The 18611-nt window shown below is 38.6% G+C and overlaps 2 protein-coding genes across 2 annotated transcripts; one reads left to right on the top strand and one right to left on the bottom strand.

Annotated features, from left to right (window-relative positions):
* Nucleotides 1-5854: 5854 nt before the first annotated feature.
* LOC110050987 (histamine H2 receptor-like) lies at nucleotides 5855-8377 on the top strand. Its single transcript, XM_089277248.1, has one exon. It carries the CDS (start codon nucleotides 6140-6142, stop codon nucleotides 7055-7057), a length of 918 nt encoding a protein of 305 aa, XP_089133374.1. The 5' UTR covers nucleotides 5855-6139; the 3' UTR covers nucleotides 7058-8377.
* Nucleotides 8378-8814: 437 nt separating this feature from the next.
* Nucleotides 8815-18404, bottom strand: LOC110050983 (arrestin domain-containing protein 3-like). Its single transcript, XM_020756955.2, has 6 exons — nucleotides 18017-18404; nucleotides 14991-15217; nucleotides 12983-13190; nucleotides 11824-11981; nucleotides 11507-11726; nucleotides 8815-10271 (listed from the first exon to the last, which is right to left on the bottom strand). Exons 1-6 carry the CDS (start codon nucleotides 18267-18269, stop codon nucleotides 10099-10101), a joined length of 1239 nt encoding a protein of 412 aa, XP_020612614.2. The 5' UTR covers nucleotides 18270-18404; the 3' UTR covers nucleotides 8815-10098.
* Between the last annotated feature and the right edge of the window lie 207 nt (nucleotides 18405-18611).

The following is an 18611-nucleotide window of genomic DNA, read 5'->3' as shown; positions in this document are numbered from 1 at the left end:
TCCTCGGCGTCGCCGTCGTCATTGTTAAGATCCCTATATTTGCATCTCGGATGCTGGAAGGTCGATACACTTGTTTAACGACTGCGGTCTGTCATCCTAAGTGACTGCTTTGTGCTTTGCTCGTGTTTTATCCGTTTGTTTGTTTGGAAAATTAGCATATTATATATTCTTAAATATGAAGGTATGTCCGCCATTTTGAATAATCAAATCCAGTCTGTGTCAGAAACTCATTTGTCCGGTTTGGCTATGACGTCAGTGCTTTCTCATTGGCTCACAGCGAAGCCTTTTGTTCTTTCGCTTTATAAGTGCGACACCACCCGGATGATTGGGCGGCTAGTTAATTCCACCGCAATATACACATCTCTTTCAATCTCTCTTAAAACAATACCTCCTGGATATATTTAACAATACCTCCTGGATATATAATCAAGTATTATTCCTCAACCACCCCCCCCCCCAAAAAAAAATATCCCCCCAATATCCCCTCACAGCCTGCATTTCATTAATTCCCTACATATAACTACACAGCCTACATCTCACTTATCCCCCACGTATACCTACACAGCTTTCGGCTTTCATCGTATTAATTCTAAAAATATATATACCTACACAGCCCACGTCTCATGAATCCCTCACATTTACCTTCACAGTTTGCATTTCATTAAATCGTTATATTCAAACTTTATATCACAAACGTTATATTAAACTCATTATATTCTATGGTTATCAACTCATGTAGAGCCAAGAAGTCTCAAGATATCTTGGAACAAGTAAATTGACTGTCGTTATTCAAATTATTCGTTCACTTGCCGTGCGTTGAGCCTTCTGAACGGATACCGTAAGGAACTTTTTCCCGTGAGGTCACATATTTGCCGACGCATTTTTGTGGTTGAATCGTGAATGTTCTTCTTTAAACGACGCTTTTAGGGTCGAGAAAGTAAAATTTGCGATGTACTTACTTCCTTTTACGTGACGAGTGATTGGTGAAAAAAAATTCTCCGTAATGCGTGATTTAATAGAAAAGTTCAGCGTGCATGATGCGTGATTGGTACCCCACCTTTGCCACCCTCAATTTAGTGCGAACTAGCCAAGTGTGGTCTAGGACGAGCGGGCAGAGCCGAGAGCGGAATGGTGACGAGGGGGAGCGGAATTCGCGGAATTCTTTTTTTCGCGCTTAACGGCTCGCTTCGCTCGCCGGAATGTTTTTTTCCACCCCCGCCGGATTTTTTTCCGCCGTCGCTGGGAGCTAGGGAGTCGAGAAAGTAAAATTGGTGATGTACTTACTTCTTTTTACGTGACGCATGATCACGCATGCATGATCCGTGATGCGTGATTTAGTAGCAAAATTCAGCGTGATGCGCGCGTGATTGGTACCCCACTTTTGCCACCCTCTAAGAAATTTTCAAAAATAAGGAAATACCTCCCGAGGTTATCCCAATTTTCCCAAATACCGGAAAGAGCTGTTCCAGTTCCATCCGCCACTGATAATTTCTGGAAATGCAAAAGGGAATTTTTGGTTGAATGAAAAGTAACATGGACACGAATCGCTGCTATTTGGAATTCACTGTTAACCACGACCCTGCTGTAGCTACCCGGGAACATTATAGAGTCTTTGTTTCTCTGTCATCTCACCGAACGTAATTATTGACCAATGAACTTGCGTGCAAGAATAGCAATAGCCAATTCAAATTTGTTTAACGAGTAAGATGTTCCAGCCTTGGTTGAAAGTCACTATAAAGAAGAGCTTCAAACGACACAGCCGTAAGGACCATAAGCCAGGTATAAGTTGCCATACCAACTGCTTCAGTCCGTGGCTGCAATGAACGACTCGATCCAGCTGTGATAGCTGTGACGCGTATCCGGATGCGATTCTGTGTACGTAACTAGTTCTATGTGCCATGAAATGCGTAAATTAGTAAATGGCCGTCAAACGTAGTGTAGCTAATGTTATATAGCAACATGATTTTATGTGGCTTATGGGAAAAATCAAGAGTACGTTTTCCTTTTATAGGCGATGCGCGTGCGTGCGATCGTGTTCTGTCAGCTATCAAAGAACACTTGAGTATTGAATCAATCAAGGTTGAAGGTTATCATATATTTAAACTTCCATTTGTACCTTCTATTTGAGCTGAAAGCTCGTTCAAAATATACGTAGATGTTAACTGGCTATGAAATATCAGTAACCGCAACATCGTGCCCGACAAAAAAATAAAAATAAAATAAATAAAATAAAAAAAACAAGCATGGTCGACAATAATCGATCTCCGTTCCTTTTTGTACAAAATAAAATGAGTAAGTTTCCTTTGAAGTTTATTTTATGATTATTTTGAACCCAAAAAAATCAATGCGCTTGTGTCTCCCGGATCGGTGAGATGGTAAGCCATCGCGGCGCACAGAGCTAAAAAGTGAATACATTCCGTCTTTTCGTCGATTGTGGTTGCAGAAATGCTGTATTTCAACCCTTCAGATCAAAGGACCATTTCAGTTGCTGAGAGAAAAATGGTAAGGAACTCAGTATCGTCATTCAGAAACTGTAATTAATTAAATTGGTCAATTGTTTTAAAAAAGAAACGTTTTGGCAATAAAAGTTGCAAAATTTGTCTTTCATTTTCATGCAATCTTATTGGTCTCTTTAAGCTACCCTTGAAATCTGATTGATTGTTTTGTTTTTCTGTCCCATTCTCATTGGCTGATCGAGGAAAAGATGCGATAATAGTTCGATTCGTGAATAAATTGCACGCTGAGAGCCAATCAGATTGAAAGGACAACCAGTGATTTCAAAGTGAATATATTAAGTTTTAGTCGACTTTGGCTGGGGAAAAGCTCAATTTGCACACTTCAGACCAAAGGAGTGTTTCAACCGAGCATAAAATAGGAAAAGTTGATCAGAAACAGTCGAATTCAGCGTTTTCTCTTTTATGAATAGCACAGCAGTGGGGCGAATCAAGACTGATGTTATATTTAGGGCTTCCACAGACTAGACACTTAGCGACAACTATTTGTTATCAACAACTTATTGTGTTCGATGCGAGCGTTACACACATTGGAGTGTTAGTTGTTGACAAGAGATTATCAAGGTAAGCACCTTGATAATCTCTTGTTGTTGATAACTAAGTCAGGCCAGCGAGAGCTTGGGAACTAACGTTCATTGCGCATGCTCAAAACACAATACGCATGCTCAAATGTGTGTCATGTCTCGATCATTTTTTTCACAATCACTGTCTAATTTCTCACGCGCTGATTGGCTCATTTTTATCATCAATAAGAGTACAGACGCATAAAATTTTAATTTATGCAAGCTTTCAAGTTCAAATTTCAGCTGTCAAACTGTCAATATTTGATTTTATGGACTTTTTTAAGTAGCCAATCAAAAAGCGAGAAAAGCTATTGACAATGTTCGCGTGTTTTGAATAAAATTCACTTATCCGTTGTTTACGGCAAGTTTCCACGTCTTTTCCCCTCATTTATTCCCGGCATTTGACCAGTTTGGGATCTTGTTATTGTAAAAAAACAAATTGACATCAGTTTTTTATGCGTCTGTCCTCTTATTGATGATAAATTGCGGTATAACATTGTCAAAGTGGCTGTGCAACCACGAGCCGCTGAAAGGAAGTCGTAACTAAATTAGCGTTTTTCAACAGACTGATGGAGCAAAAATGTCAGAAAGCAGCAAATATTAGGCACGAAATTCGTGGTGACTATAGTTAATTCCTAAGACCGATTATAAAATCGGTTATCTTTATAATTCTTCGAAATGTTGTACCTGGAAGTGATTTTCCAATCAGTTAAAAAGGTCTTACACTACTTGGGCAAAATTTGTGCTTACTGAAATGCAAATCACTTGCTTTTTTAATGTTCTCGAAGTACTGGAGTAAAGTCGAGTATGAATGCAAAATGAGAACTATTTTAAACGTTATTAACAATAATAGTTATAATAATCTTCACTTATAAAGGATAATTGTTTAAAGCATAGAGAAAAGAACGCAGGTTAAAGAGTGTCCAGAATATCTCCTAATAGTTGTTACCACAGATCATACATCGGCTTCTTGGATAGCCGAAACGCACACTACGCGGAACTGCAGACAGCTGAAAATCGCAGCGGAAAATGTTCAACTAGTTATTACTTAACATTTTGACATATACTGACATATTGGTTACATTAAATGCAAATTTTTCTACTTAAGCAACAGGAAATTTATCTTTGCAGTCAGCTGCATATTGTTCATTAGCGCTGAGACCTTTCTTCTACTGACAAGGTAGGTGAAGTGACTTTCTGATCTAAACTTCTTCACTGATTCTTTTTAATTTATTACTGTAAGCTTGTCCTCTCCTTAGAAAAGAACATTGTTTTACCGGTTAGTCAAACCTTCCTTTTGCCCAGTGCTGGGAGGGGTGCCGTTCGAGAGCATCGTATTTAAATTCAAAGCCATGCAGTTAAACATTTAAAATTGAAATGAAAGTTTTGCTCTCAATGCTGAGCCAAACCCGTTTCCACGTTACGTGTCACATATTAAAGGAGATAAAGTACTTCAGTATTACGTAGACATGCAGTAGTAATATATGAGTAGAACTGAACAAGGAAGAACGAATCAGTTCTTTTAGTAAGCTGTTGACGATGGTTCTAGATCGAGGAGCCGAATTAAAGAATGTGATCAAACTGCTGTTGAATAATTAAACGCATTATGCTACATTTTTTTGGAATATTTAGACAAAGAACTATAGATATCCTTAAGCGTTCTTTTGGTCTACAAAAAGAGGTGCAAAAGAACAAGTAATTTCATAATATATTTTACTGCAAGCATCAGCTATCATGAAACGAATAAAGGCTCACTTTCAGGTCACAATAATGCTGCTGTGAAACCGATGATAAAATGTATCTGCCCTTTAACCTTTGATCAATTATGAATATTTTAGCACGAAGAGAATCAGACTGCACATTCAGTGCTGGTTTAAGATCTTGAATACACATCGTTTCATTATATTTCTATCTTGAATACACAGCATTTCATTTTTTTCATTAGATTTTTATCAATGATATTTCTTGTCTCATGTATTTCCAAATCGTTTCTTCTAAAATATTCATTACTTCAGTTAAATACTATTAATTATCATTCGATGCTTAACAAATCTTTTGTGCGACCAAACTTGGAATATGCGGTTCCTGTGTGGTCTTGAGAATGTGCAGCGAAGAGCATCAAGACTAGCATTAATCAACGCAAAGGTGAGACATCATACGAATACCGATGCTAACTGCAAAAGAAATGGCCTACTCTGTCCGACCGTTGCACTTACTTATCTTTAGTTGAGTGTTATAAGATACGTTTTGGTTTTGACCATTTGAAATTTGAAGACGTTTTATATTTCGCCATAACTTGGTCTACGAGAGTTAAACTTTATACCAAACCCGCAGGATATTAGGATTCTTAAATTATGGAATAAATTACCAAGAGATGTAGTGGAAGCTAAATATTTAATTGCAATCAAGGATCTTAATTTCAATTTTGATTTTATTGTATTTTTTTTAAGGGAGTTTTCACATAAGGATAACCTCTAAACTAATTCCTTTTCTAGATGTATCTCTCTTTTCTCTTAATTCCAGATTCTTTTTCTTAGTTTTTATTTGTATATCTTGATTGAATCTGGAATAAGATAGAAGCTGACTAGCTTTTCAGAAATGATCGAGCAATACAACAAAAATCTCAAGACGTAAACCATAAAGTAGCTCTTTTTCGAATATTTCAATTTACTGAGAACGGTTTAGTTGTTACACAATCTCGGGAGAAATGTATACAAAGTGCCCTTTCCCAGTCTTTGAAAACGTCCCAGCCAGCAAGCAGCAACATGTACTTGAGCATTTGTTTACTTTCTAAGCCCTTCCCACAATTGAGACCTTGAGTAGAGGGGTGGGGGATAAGGAGCGAGGGGAGTTAAAGAGGATCGAGGACGTGCGTTTACAGTCTAGGTATCAAGCTCCCAATTAATGAGGTACTGAGGTAGAGATGTACTGCCTGATTATTTTTGCATGTTGTATGCACCTTTCCTGTAATCAATTTAGCAGTACTAGCTAAATTACATTCGATTTTTTTTCTTCACAGAGGGTGCAAACTAGAAGAATCACCAGGAACCATTGCCTTCAGTGATGGATTTTAACTCATGGAACATCGTGTGGAGTTTGTGTTTTGGATTATTAACAACATTGATCGTTGTTGGAAATCTCTTTACCATCTGTATATTTCTCAAGCAGAGACTTCGTAAACGGGCTCATTTTCTTTTGATTAGTTTGGCTGTTGCTGATTTACTGGTTGGGCTGCTAAGTGTTCCTATGTACATAGCTATTAATACAATACCATACTGGGGTATGCCGCTTCCCCGGCTGTGGATCGACTTGTACCAATTCTCCGACAGTTTTACTGGCATTTCCTCCATGTTCACGCTTACCGCTATTTCCTTGGAGAGAATGTACGCCATAGGTTGGCCTTTTCGTCATAGAACTCTAACCTGTCGTGTTTACATATTTACTATTGCCATACCATGGATCATCACAGCAATATTCACGTCTATAAGGTTACTGCTTTACCTCTCTATCATAACATTAGAAAGCTTCGTGTACTCTCTTATCGTGTTCCTGAGTACGCCTCTGCTAGTGATGTGCATAGCGTATCTTGTTGTATGGAAGAAACAAACAACAATGATGGGTAACCAGAATTATGTGGTAAGAGAGACAAGATTAGCGAAAACGCTGTTTATTGTTACAGGAGCTTCTCTTTTGACCTGGCTGCCATTTCAGATTCTGACTCTGTTGCTATACTTTGGTGTAATTAGAGATTTCCTTTACATTAACGTAACTGCTCATACGATAAAGTTTTTACAAAACAGCACCTCCCTTGTAAACGTAATAATATATCCATTCAGAATAGCAGAATTTAAGAACGCCCTTCTTCAGATGTTACATTGTTGTGTGGGTCCTCGTGATGGAACTAATGAAACTGAATCCATCCGTCAATTAAGAGCGGGCCAGTTCCGTCAAAGCCAAGAATTACAGGTTGCTAATCATTAGCATCCGGCCTCAAGGCTGGAAAAAGACAGTTTTCGAATTCTTCCACCACCTGCAGCAGCCGCGACTACAGTGCTAGGAAGAAGGGACTGTGCCCCAGGAGATGTGCGACGCCAACGCCAATCTATACAAGAACGAGGGGGATCGTGATGACTGCAACATCTCACTCCTCTGTATTGTTGGGAAAGCCTACGCGCGCGTAGTCCTGAACGGACTACTGTCACTTGCTGAACGTGTATGCTCTGAAGCAAAGCACGGATTCGGAGCTGAAAGATCCACAATTGGCATGGTCTTCACCTTGCGGCAGCTCCAGGAAAAATGTCGGGAGCAGAGACCGCCGTTATATATACGTCGCATTCATTGACCTGACCAAGGCCTTTGACCTAATCAGCAGGAAAGGCCTCTTCACTTTGCTACAAAGTGCCCCAAGCTCCTGAGGATGATCGCGTCCTTTCATGAAGACGTGCAGGGCACCATCCAGTCCATCTTCCTCGGGCCCTTTCCCAATCAAGAGCGGGGAGTAGCGAGGCTTCGTGGTTCAAGACTTGAGAAGCACCCTAAGCATTTCCATCGGTGACTTCATACTCGAAGTCGTCGAGGACTTCACGTACCTCGACTCTACTATCTCCAGCAACCTCTCCCTGGATGTTGAACCCAACAAGCGGATCAGCAGAGACGGCCCTGACGCGCCCAGCAATGAGGGTCTGGCACAACCGCATGCCGACCATCGACACCACGATGCTGGTGTACCAAGCCTGTGTGCTCAGTACTCTGCTCTATGGCAGCGAGTCATGGACTCTATAATCCCGCCAAGAACGCAGGCTCAACACCTTTCCCTTGCGCAACCTCAGGCGAATTATGGGTATCACGTGGCAAGATCGTGTACCAAACAAGAATGTTCTCGACCAAGCAAGGCATCCCAAGCATGTTTGCACTCCTGACCCAGCGCCGCCTGTGGTGGCTTGGCCACAGGCAAACGAGACTGCAAACAAGACATGAGGGCAGGGAACGTTTTTGTTTTTACTGCAATTTGAGCGCGTTTGAACAACACTCACCCTTTCGGGCATTGTGTATTTTTTTCGGGTAATAAGGTCACCATCCAGTCCTCCAAGTCCGAAGGTGCCCGTACGCTTATGATGGCGATACTAGCTTATATACTTGGGGCACGTGACGAACGAACATTGAATAAAACCCTTTTAAAGGCGTTGTACCTTACTGATAATATTAATTTAACGGTCTAGATTGTTATCTCAGGCGTAAAGGAATATTGCCCGCCTCACGTTTGCTAGTGGAAGAGTCTACTGCAGTCTCAGTCAACTCGTATCCTCGGTTCTAGCTTGCAATCGAGGCTCATGCGGGGGACTATCAAGACTCCCCGCATTAGCCTCAGTTGCAAGCTAGTTCCAGTCTAATACCGGGAGTACGAATATGGTCTATTTAGGATCGCTAGCCGAACCGTGCAAATAAGTTTCATTGATAGCACAGTATAAATTAAAAACCTGGATTTTAGCTCTCCAGATCCATAGGTTTGGCTCGTTAAGACTATACGCTTGTGCGCAAACAGACCGCGAGCGAACAGTGAGCATATAACTCCCAGCCTGAATTTTCGTATCAGTAGAACTCATGCTTCGTGTTCGAATTCGTCCTATAATGAGTTAAAATCATCGATCTAAGGCAAGTCTATTAAGACCCTCAGTCCACAAATTGCCCATAGCCCGTGTACATCCGTCCCCTCCCCTCAACAAAATCGGGGAGAGTGGTTCATTCAATAAGCTTTCATTTTTGATTACAAATACAGTAATTAATATTCGCTCTGACTGACTGCTGAGGAGTCACTCCATAAATAATTAGAGATAATTTGATGTTTCACAGATAGTGCGCGAGGATATCTCAAAACTGACTTGCTTACAAAATGTCCGTGACCATTATCTACCGCGAACCCGTGCAATAAGGGATTTATTATTTTACTGTTGTCTTTGTTATTTAGCCACGCAAAACAGCAGGCTACGGTCACAGTTAATAGAGGGGAATGGTTAAAAAATAATATGACAAGACTTAAATTTGCAAGGCCCATGACCGTGTAAAATCTTTTGTTTTGCGTTCATATGTTATACCTTAATAACTTAAATACAAACGGTACGATTGCTTAGTCATCAATCAGAATGAAACAATTGTGTTTTGTGCACAATAAAGGCCAAAAAAAGCGAATGTTCAAAAACATATCACAATGAACTCTGTTGGCTTTATGTAACCATTCCCCTCTATTAACTATGCTGTGGTGTAACAATGGGCAATTATGCAACAACATAACAGTAAAATAGCAATTAATTCGTAGCATTTACAAGCATGAATAAAAACTAATATCCTACAGAACGCCGTGGCGTCTTCTGTTTGGGATTCGCTAAAGTCCCAAGGATTCGTGTTTGTTTAACGGCAGTTTTTCTATCTTTTTCTTTTTTTTTGCGCACCTGCAGACTTTAAGTACTATGAAACAAACTTTCTCAATAATTACAGAACGGCAAGAATGAAATGAAGTTAAGGATATTTTATGTTTTTAGTTATGTTTTGGATTATAATACAATCATAAGTTAAGTAACTTAGCTAAAATATTTTACAGTTTGTAAACTTGTTCGAAAGCAGTCACACTATACAAATGAGGTAACCTGTTCATGTCTCAAAATGTTTATATAAGTTTCTATTAAGAACTATGTTTCTTGTCAGCGGTTTCTATAATTACATTAGCCTTTCGGTCAAATTATTTGCAATTTATTATTGGTTCTTCAAGACCATATAATCACTGCTGAAGGCACGGGTGAAAAACGTAGGAAACACCGCACTTTTTTGAAAATTAATTAAGACATCTCTTGGAAAATGTACGAAATGGCATTTACGAGCTCCTAAATTTCAACAATTCCCGAGAAAATTCCTCTACACAACTATTAATCTATCTGCTCGCGCCTTTAGCGCTTCCGTAAAAATTCTAAATGAGCGTGGTGCTTCACCAAAAATGCTCGCCACGCTCCACGCATATACATCTAAAACATTCATTGACGTTTGGAATCCTGTGGAAATGGCGCCGGTGGAGCAGAAGGGAACTGGTAATTATTAACGAACGGGTACATTGGTGTAAATGTACTGTCGCCCAGGGCTTTGCCAGAGTCACCTTCATTAGTAATTGACGCTCCCCCTCTTACACATTCCGCATAGGATGGTGGTGCTACAGATGAAAAAAGACCAGCAAACAGTGTTAAACAAGACATTTATAACATCTCTACGACTTTCATAGACGGACACGACACAATAAAATACAATAAAATTAAATTACGTTAAATTAAATTAATATCTTATTGACCACCCCCAGAATGAGGCGTTTCAGGGCCAATGATGAAACGAGTAATGCAAATGAACTTAAAAATCCCAATTGGCGGGAAGACGGTTGGTCGAGGCAAAATTGTCTTACCATTTATCAAATTGACACATTCACACCATTTTAACCTTAGTTAGTAGTATTTTAATTCTTGTTTTAGTTTTTAATCTTAGTTAGCTTACCGCATAGGTTTTTGTCCTTTTTATTGTATTTTAGATTTTAATGTATTTTAAAGGTTGAACATTTATTTTCTCAGAGGACCCTCCTGAAAACCACCTTATGGTGATTGGAGGCCTCCCCTTAAAATATTATGTATTATTATTTTATTATTATGACGTCAGTTTTTCATGCGTCTGTCCTGTTATTGATGATAAATTTCGTCATAACATTGTCAAAGTAGCTGTGGATCCACGAGGCAATAGCCGAGTGGATCCGCAGACTACTTTGACAATGTTATGACGAAATTCATTGTCAATAACAGGAGACGTATAAAAATTTGACGTCAATTTGTTTTTTACGATAACAGATTGTCAAATTGTCCGCTTTCGCTCGTTGACGCATTGCATAAATTGTAAATTTATGTGTCTCTCCGCATATTGACAATTAAAATTAGCCAATGAGCGCGCGAGAATTTCTGTAGTTATCGTAAAATTACAATCTGACCGAAATTTCCGTAGGTTTGGGGAAAAATGGTAAATAAATGCCAGTTCTTATGAAAAAGAGTGTATTAAATTTGTAGTTAATTCACCGTCATTGTTCACATTACACATAACTCATTGAATGTGAACAACGCACGTCATACAAAGCCATTGTTCAGGTTACAATTAAACTTTTGTCACTTTTTGTTGCGGAACGTTGTTTTTTGCCATCGTCACTGTGGTTTGTGTAAACTCACTATTCCTACAACTCACTTTAACTTTCTGTAGACTAAGAGTTTTACCGTTGAGGCAAGTGCCCCCTTTGCCTCTTACAGGGCTAAGGCCCTGGGCATCACTAACAAAGGCCTATTTATTTTATTATATCTTTTAAAAAGATGCAATGTATTAATGTATAGTCCGTGACAAAATAGCATATTGATCACTTACCATAGTTGGGGTATGGCTGTGTACCGTCCCCAATCTGTGGGGAAGCTGCAGAATAGCCTGATGGTTCACTGAATCCTGCCAGGGGTGGAGATGGGCCAGCAAAATTACCTGCAGCTGGCTGGGGGTACTGTGGCTGCATGGGTGGCCTGTATGGTACTGAGCCAATAGTGATGGGAATGTTTAGATTTGAATTGAATGCACCTTTCACTCGCACTTTCAGCTAACAAAAAAGATAAATAAATGGTTAGAGTTGATGCTGACGCTTAATTACATAAAAACAATGGTTTATATATAAAGAACAAGAAACAACAACTTACCCTCAACACATATGACATCCTCATACACCTACAGCTTAACATGGATGGGGGTAGAGAGGGGATTGGAAATGCCACCATTGGCATGTGAGTCTCTTCATGGGGCTTCACTCCTCCCTGAAGCATGGCTGCAACTTTGTCCTCACAATGCTTTTGCTTTCCTGATGGGAAAAACCAACATTTCAGATTACAGCTGGCATTTAAAAACTTTTGATCCAATGTACATGCATAATTGTTAGATGGACTGCAGTCATTAACCACTCTTACACAGACACTGAAGCATGAGTAGACCATTGTGTATATATGCAGTGGAGTTTCAAAGGGCCGTAAATAGTGTTCTGAATTAGGTCATTTTATGCTGCATCTTAGTACTCAAACTGAAATTTATTTATTTCAGTTTAAAAAAGATGACAAAATTTGCCAAACGCTTGCAAGATGTGGAGTCTGTGAAGTTAAAGAAATATACATGCATTGGCTATTTTGACTGAACATGCAATCAAGATGGCTGTATAATGTCTATTGGCCAAGTTTTCATATTAATGGGTCAAGATGCAGTCAATTACATGGTCCTGCACAATCATGAGATTTCAGTGCATTATGTATCGTGTCATATGGAACAACATTTTTCTTACAGAACACAGCTGGGCAATTAATCCTGATTGGGTAAAATAGCCCTCTCCCACTTGAAGGTGACAAACATTACAAGAGGGCAAGATCCAAGACTGTCAGACTTGGCTTATACGATTTTGACTCTGAGATGAATATAACACAGGTCTTAACAATGAGACTTCATGACTCATCAAAATTTTCCAAGGCCTAAGATATTCTAAGTATTCATATGGCCCCCATTTGTCTGCTTGGCTGGTAGACAATCAAAGTTGAGGAATTTGTTCATCTTCCTTGCAGTCAACCAGTTGGAGATTATGTTATTTAAGTATGGTGCAGAGCATGGCTGTGCTCTAGAAGCTAGCTAGATAAATTCAATTAATAAATACTGTGTATGAATTTTGCTATCTACAGCTGGGTTATTGTTTTCAGTGTCTGCATAACAAAGGGATCACAAGTGTCCATATCAGGACTTAAGACTTTACAGTTTGCTACATTCAGAGCAAAAATTGTTGTTAGTAATTATAGTACCATTACATGGAAGTTAATTGCTTACCACCAGAGGCAATATAAACGGTGACTTGAATAAGATGAATCTCCAAACCAAGAATTTCATTGTTGGAATGATTGTTGATGACTGCCGAGACACCAATTGACTCACCAGGACAGTAGCCACCTCTGTCAGTATATACAGTGACACTGAGTGGGCCAGATTTACAGCAAAGACATCCAACATTCCGATCCTCTGACATCTGACAAGGTTGCTGCTCAGGAATCAAATCAACACACAGTTTGACGTCTAATACCGCTTAATTACTGATCACAAATAAAAGTTATACTTTTGCTAAGTTGACCCTTGCACATAAGTCGATCATCACACTCATCAGCCAACATGAGTTTACAGTATTTGTCTGAACCTCAAACTCGTTATAAAGAATCTTTCCCACTTATTAAATTTCCCTAGATAACTAAGATATGATGAATACAAAACTGAGATAGTATTAATACAATTTAATTAAATAAATGTACAGTTCGACGACTTAACTGCTTACAATAAGTTCTTAAAGAAAGACCGCAGCAGCAACTGAATATATGCCTGTTTTGTCGACAGTTTATAATCCTAGGTCCGTAATAGGAAGATATTTTTTAATTATACCTGACTCTAAGATATTTACATGTACTCATAATTAAAACATCCTTACAGTAAAGGTATAGGGTTTTTTAACCCCAGTGTAGTCTGATAGAGCCTTAAAAGCAACTGCAAGTAAAATAAATATTGTATTATCTACTTAAATAAATTTTAAGCATTGTGGGTGATTAAGTGATCAATTATTTTGACTGCTTCTTTAAAAAACAAACTGACCGGCCACAGAATCTATATTGCATGTACATGATTGTATAATTTGTACTAGTACAGCGTGGAATTATTAATTAAAATAAATTAATTTAAACAGTAATTAACCTGGTTTTACAACATTTCATGTATAATATATTCTAACAATCCATCAAATATTTTTGCTTGCAGGGGATCGCTCTAAAAACATCATGTGCCTAAATATGCCCCAGCTAATTCTGGGAAATATCCAGGTGATTATATTGCTCAATTTTGAAAAGATCCCACATGTTGCAAAAAATATTTGAGCAGGTAATTAAACACAATAGCCTCCATTTGGCATGAAAATATGCTCCCAAGATCTTTTCCTTGAATATTACCTGTTCCTTTAAGTAGGGGTGGATCTAGGGGAAGGGTGCAGGAGGTGTGCAAGGTCGTTCTTTCTTCTTGGTATTCGCTTTTAAAATTTGTTTACTTCACCAGTCAGTTACGCCATTCCTTAGTGGTGCACCCCCACCTATGAAAAATCCTGGATCCGCCCCTGCAAAGCTCACAGTTTTCCGCACGCTTCTCTCTCTAGTCAGAAAGTTTGCTTCTCAAACATAGACAAGCTTTGGCAAAACTCCAATCTGGTAATCATAATCTTAGAATTGAATCTGGGCGACACTGTACTCCTAAATTACCTGAAACTCTTAGAATTTGTCAGTACTGCTGTTCTAACCAAATTGAGAATGAAATGCATTTCTTATTTCATTGTGACCGATATAATAATATTAGACAACAAGTCACAAATGACATCATCAAGAAATATCCAAAATTTGATTCCTTTAATAACACAGAGAAAACAATATTTCTATTTAACAATGCTGGCACACTTTTATTTGTAAAAAACTAGGTTACTTTACTTATGAAGCACTACAAATAAGAGAACTTTGTAACCCTAGAACTTAAAATGAAGAATCTTGTAACTAACTATGTTTACTTTTCTTTCTGGTTGCTGTTGTAATTCTTTTCGTTTTTGAATTTTTATTTAACGATTATGTATTTAGGTAACACCATTTATATGGGAATACCAATAAATTGTTGTTGTTGTTGCTTCTCAGAACAGATACATGCAATGCCTGCAGACAAATATCACAGCATATTTTCACAACAAATGGAGGCTATTGTTTATATTATAACATTCATCATCACAATCCCTACATTCAGCATTTAACAGCAGCTGACTTACCAAAAGCGGGAACGTATTGATGTCAACATACTCCAACATAGTAAATACTGCTGTCGTTGTGATGTCAAACCTCCATGGCCTATCAATGATGCCTTTCAACCAATAGCGAACATAGCCGTGACTTCCTTCAACTGATGTTGGCATGTTTTGATTTGGAATAAGAAACTGAAATGGATAGGAATAATCCCCTGGCTGCAGTACAGGATCATCGCCACTCTGGCCTGGTGCTATCATCAGAGACAACATTCCTTCATTATTTGTGTTAATAATACAGAAAATATCCATTGATGCCCACCTCATGGAAAGTCACTGGAAATTTCGAGGGGGTGGGGTGGGTGATCTCAACAGCAAATTAAAGTAATTAATTTTTAGCTCGTCACCAGTGCCTCTCTTTATTTTTAAATTTATAATGTTTTGTTATAGTTATAACCATCACTTCTGAAGATGTATGTTGTAACATACGAAACATCATGTTAATACAGTTAAGTTTCTTAGACCATGCATTGTCTATCTGTAATGCTTGCAACCACAGACTGTTTTCTTTTCATTCTGAAATTGAAACAGTTGAAGAACAAAAACATTTATGAAATTAAAGTTTCTTATCAGAAACATGTGAAGCTAAAACGTTACTGGAATTTCCAGAAGGGAGGGGGTGGGGGAGAACCCAAAAAACATCCATTGGAAAGGGTATACTATAGATATTTTCAACAATACTAATGACAAATGTGCACGACTGTTCATCTAGAGACCTAGAACTGCTGGTCAGTGAGTCCACTTTAATTCTAATAACAATTTCTCTTACTAATGTTGCCCTGGTACCCATTTTATTTCCTTAAATCTTGGATAGGTGTGTGCTGCAAAGGGTCTTAAACCCTGACCCTATTAAGGATGAAGCAAAGGAAAATCGTTTAACCCTATTTAAGGCCCACACCCAAAATATGACACCCTATCCGAGGGAAAAACAAAAACTAAGAATAGCCTGAATGGTTCAACTTTATTTCATTTCCGTAACAATGGAAGGTTATGAATAGTTCAGTTTTAACAGATCATATGTTTTCCATTTAGCTGGTCATTCAAGCACTGCAATTTTAGCTGATATAATTTAGGTAGCCTATCACATCAGGAACACAATACAAACAGGGGCAAATATTAAGGATTGAGAACCTCAAAAACCCTACCCTATCCTACTGCACATATCTACATAGCCCATGAAAGGGAGTACTGCCCAGGTTCAGCAGTATCGTAATCCCAAGAAAGCAGCTTGAGATATGACCTGTAAAAAATTGTGCCTGGACTGCCCAATCCAGAGTTCAACACACAATACCACATATTATGTATATTAATACAATTTGTACATTTTGTGAACTCTGAAATGGTCAGTTCCAGCCTCTATGCGACATGCCTGCAGGGAATCATGTTAGCTGTATTCACCATTTGGACTGGATATTTGTTTTGATGAATACAACTTCCATGATTCCCTGTACACTGTAGGTGCATCTCACAGAGGGAATAGCAAAGCACGCGAGTGACGCCATAACTCAGACAAACAAAACGGAATGGTGGAAAATTTGACGCTTTTTCAAGTGCGTAAGCAAGTGTTCCTAGAACAATTTTTCACAGGAAAATTTGACCTTCATTTACCTCCTATTTCTCTCAGAACACTCTTATGTTGTCTGACTGTCGCTGGGTTTCAATAATTTGCCCGCTATTTTTAGACTTCGGGCGCTTCGTTATTCTAGCCATTCAATTCTCAACCAACAGTTTCTTTTTCCACTGTTGTCAATGTTGATACATGAATGTACCTCCCAAGAAACAAGTTGAGTTCACTTCAATGTATTCAATGCATGGTCACATCTGTGAGGTGGGATCGATATCTAGATCACATGTATTCAATTTTTCTTTCTTAAGGTCATTCCTCGCATTTGCATTGCGCATCCTTACTGCGCATAATTTATGGCGTCATTAGCGCGCGCTCATGCACGCGCACATTGAAAACATGACGGATTTGCCTTGATATTGAGCTAGCTGTCAGTTGAAAAATGGCTCTAGCTCACCAACGAGCACGGGCACCCCAATTTTTTTTCCAGTCATTGTAATCAACTAATCATAAGCTTTGCGTGAGAAAAGACTGATTTAATTTCTATTGCTGAAAATTGAATAAATAAGAAAAATAGCAGATACACTGTGGCCTTTTCTATTTTGCAGTCAGTAACCACGTCAAGAAATTTGGTTCAAATTTTTAATCAAGGATTTAACTTTCTGTCTGAATCAAACTTAAAACGTTTATTTGTGTCCGACACATTGTATTGACTGTAGTTTAATGCGTGTTCTTATGAGTTCGGGCTCACAAAGATGTTAGAATTACTGGGAATGCGTTCTTATGATAAGCATTAAATAATGCCAAAATGGGACATTTTCAATGCCTCTCTGCTCCTTAATGAGCATGGGCACCCACCTTTTTTATTTCAAAATTGAAGTTATCATATGACAAATATTCAGTGGACAAAGTTTGAACAAAAATCTATTGTAACTTTTATTTCAGAGGAATTACTTTAAGGTTGGTACGGTAACCGAAAAAAAAAAATCATTTTTTAGGTTCTCTCTCCTCTCTCCTCACCTCTCGCCCCCCACCCCCTTTAATTCCTTCTGTCTGCCAGGTCCCTTAATTCCTTCTGTCTGCCAGGTTCTGAATGTCTCATAACTAGATTGATCAAAACATTTTAGCTGATGAGAAGATGAAAACGTGCCCAGTGCTATTAATTAACGCCACTTAACAAACAGGTGCTGATATCTTTAACCTGAAAAAAGCTTATGATGACCTACAATGCATTATTAATTATGAAAAGGAGATGGAAGAGTCAATTTCAGCTAAACAACTTCTTAAATATCATGTGTCGGAACTTATGAGAGTCAATTTTAGCTTTACAAACGTGGCGTTTTGAGCTCCGATCAATTATTATGTTCAATTATAAAACAGCATGAAAACTTACATGTAACCTTAGTATATTTTGAAAATAACAGCTTACCTTTGCCAAACAATGTCGCCAAAGTATCGATATAAGTTTCGCTGTTACTGTAATGCCTTGTTCTCCTGTTTTTACCTGATCCTGTCGATTCAGACCAATGTATTGAAACTTTACCGTGAAACTCCAATCGAATGCCTCGCAACTTCAGCTCCTTGTTCACCTTCAAACGAAGAGTGCCATTTATTGCTTCGCCGGGATAAAAAGTTCTCTTGCCTCCGTAGAATTCGACGACAAAGAAATCAACTTTACCCATTCTTACAAATTTTAAAAGCTTCAATGTTTGACCACACAGCTCTTCAACCTTCGCACAAACGCAAATTTCACTTGTGCGTGTCAACAAGCATGTTGACACGATTACACACCAACAGGGGTAGGATGGGAAGGGTAAAAATTCTGTTTGCATTTTAATAGGCACGTAATACGTGCAGACGACTGGATAAACAGTAAATAACTCCTACCCCACTGGTTTATCTTCGTGAACCAATCGGTAGCCATGTAAAGTGTGCACCGGAAATACCCGAGGGTACTCCCTTATATGTGCTATATAGGTATGTGCAGCCCCAAAGGGTAGAGTTTTTCAGCCGTTTTGGTCATA

The sequence above is a fragment of the Orbicella faveolata genome, unplaced genomic scaffold (assembly GCF_042242905.1).
Source record: "Orbicella faveolata isolate gen_17 unplaced genomic scaffold, um_ofav_v1 contig_46, whole genome shotgun sequence".
NCBI classification, from domain to species: domain Eukaryota; kingdom Metazoa; phylum Cnidaria; class Anthozoa; order Scleractinia; family Merulinidae; genus Orbicella; species Orbicella faveolata.
This window is presented reverse-complemented; position numbering and strand designations above follow the sequence as displayed.

Excerpts from the sequence above, each read along its gene's own strand:
- LOC110050987 (XM_089277248.1), top strand. The coding sequence starts at position 6,140 with ATGGATTTTAACTCATGGAACATCGTGTGGAGTTTGTGTTTTGGATTA.
- LOC110050983 (XM_020756955.2), bottom strand. The coding sequence starts at position 18,269 with ATGGGTAAAGTTGATTTCTTTGTCGTCGAATTCTACGGAGGCAAGAGA. Across the intron at positions 15,218-18,016 it reads GGCGACATTGTTTGGCAAAG|CACCAGGCCAGAGTGGCGAT; the intron begins GTAAGCTGTTAT and ends CTCTGATGATAG. Across the intron at positions 11,982-12,982 it reads CGTTTATATTGCCTCTGGTG|GAAAGCAAAAGCATTGTGAG; the intron begins GTAAGCAATTAA and ends TTTTCCCATCAG.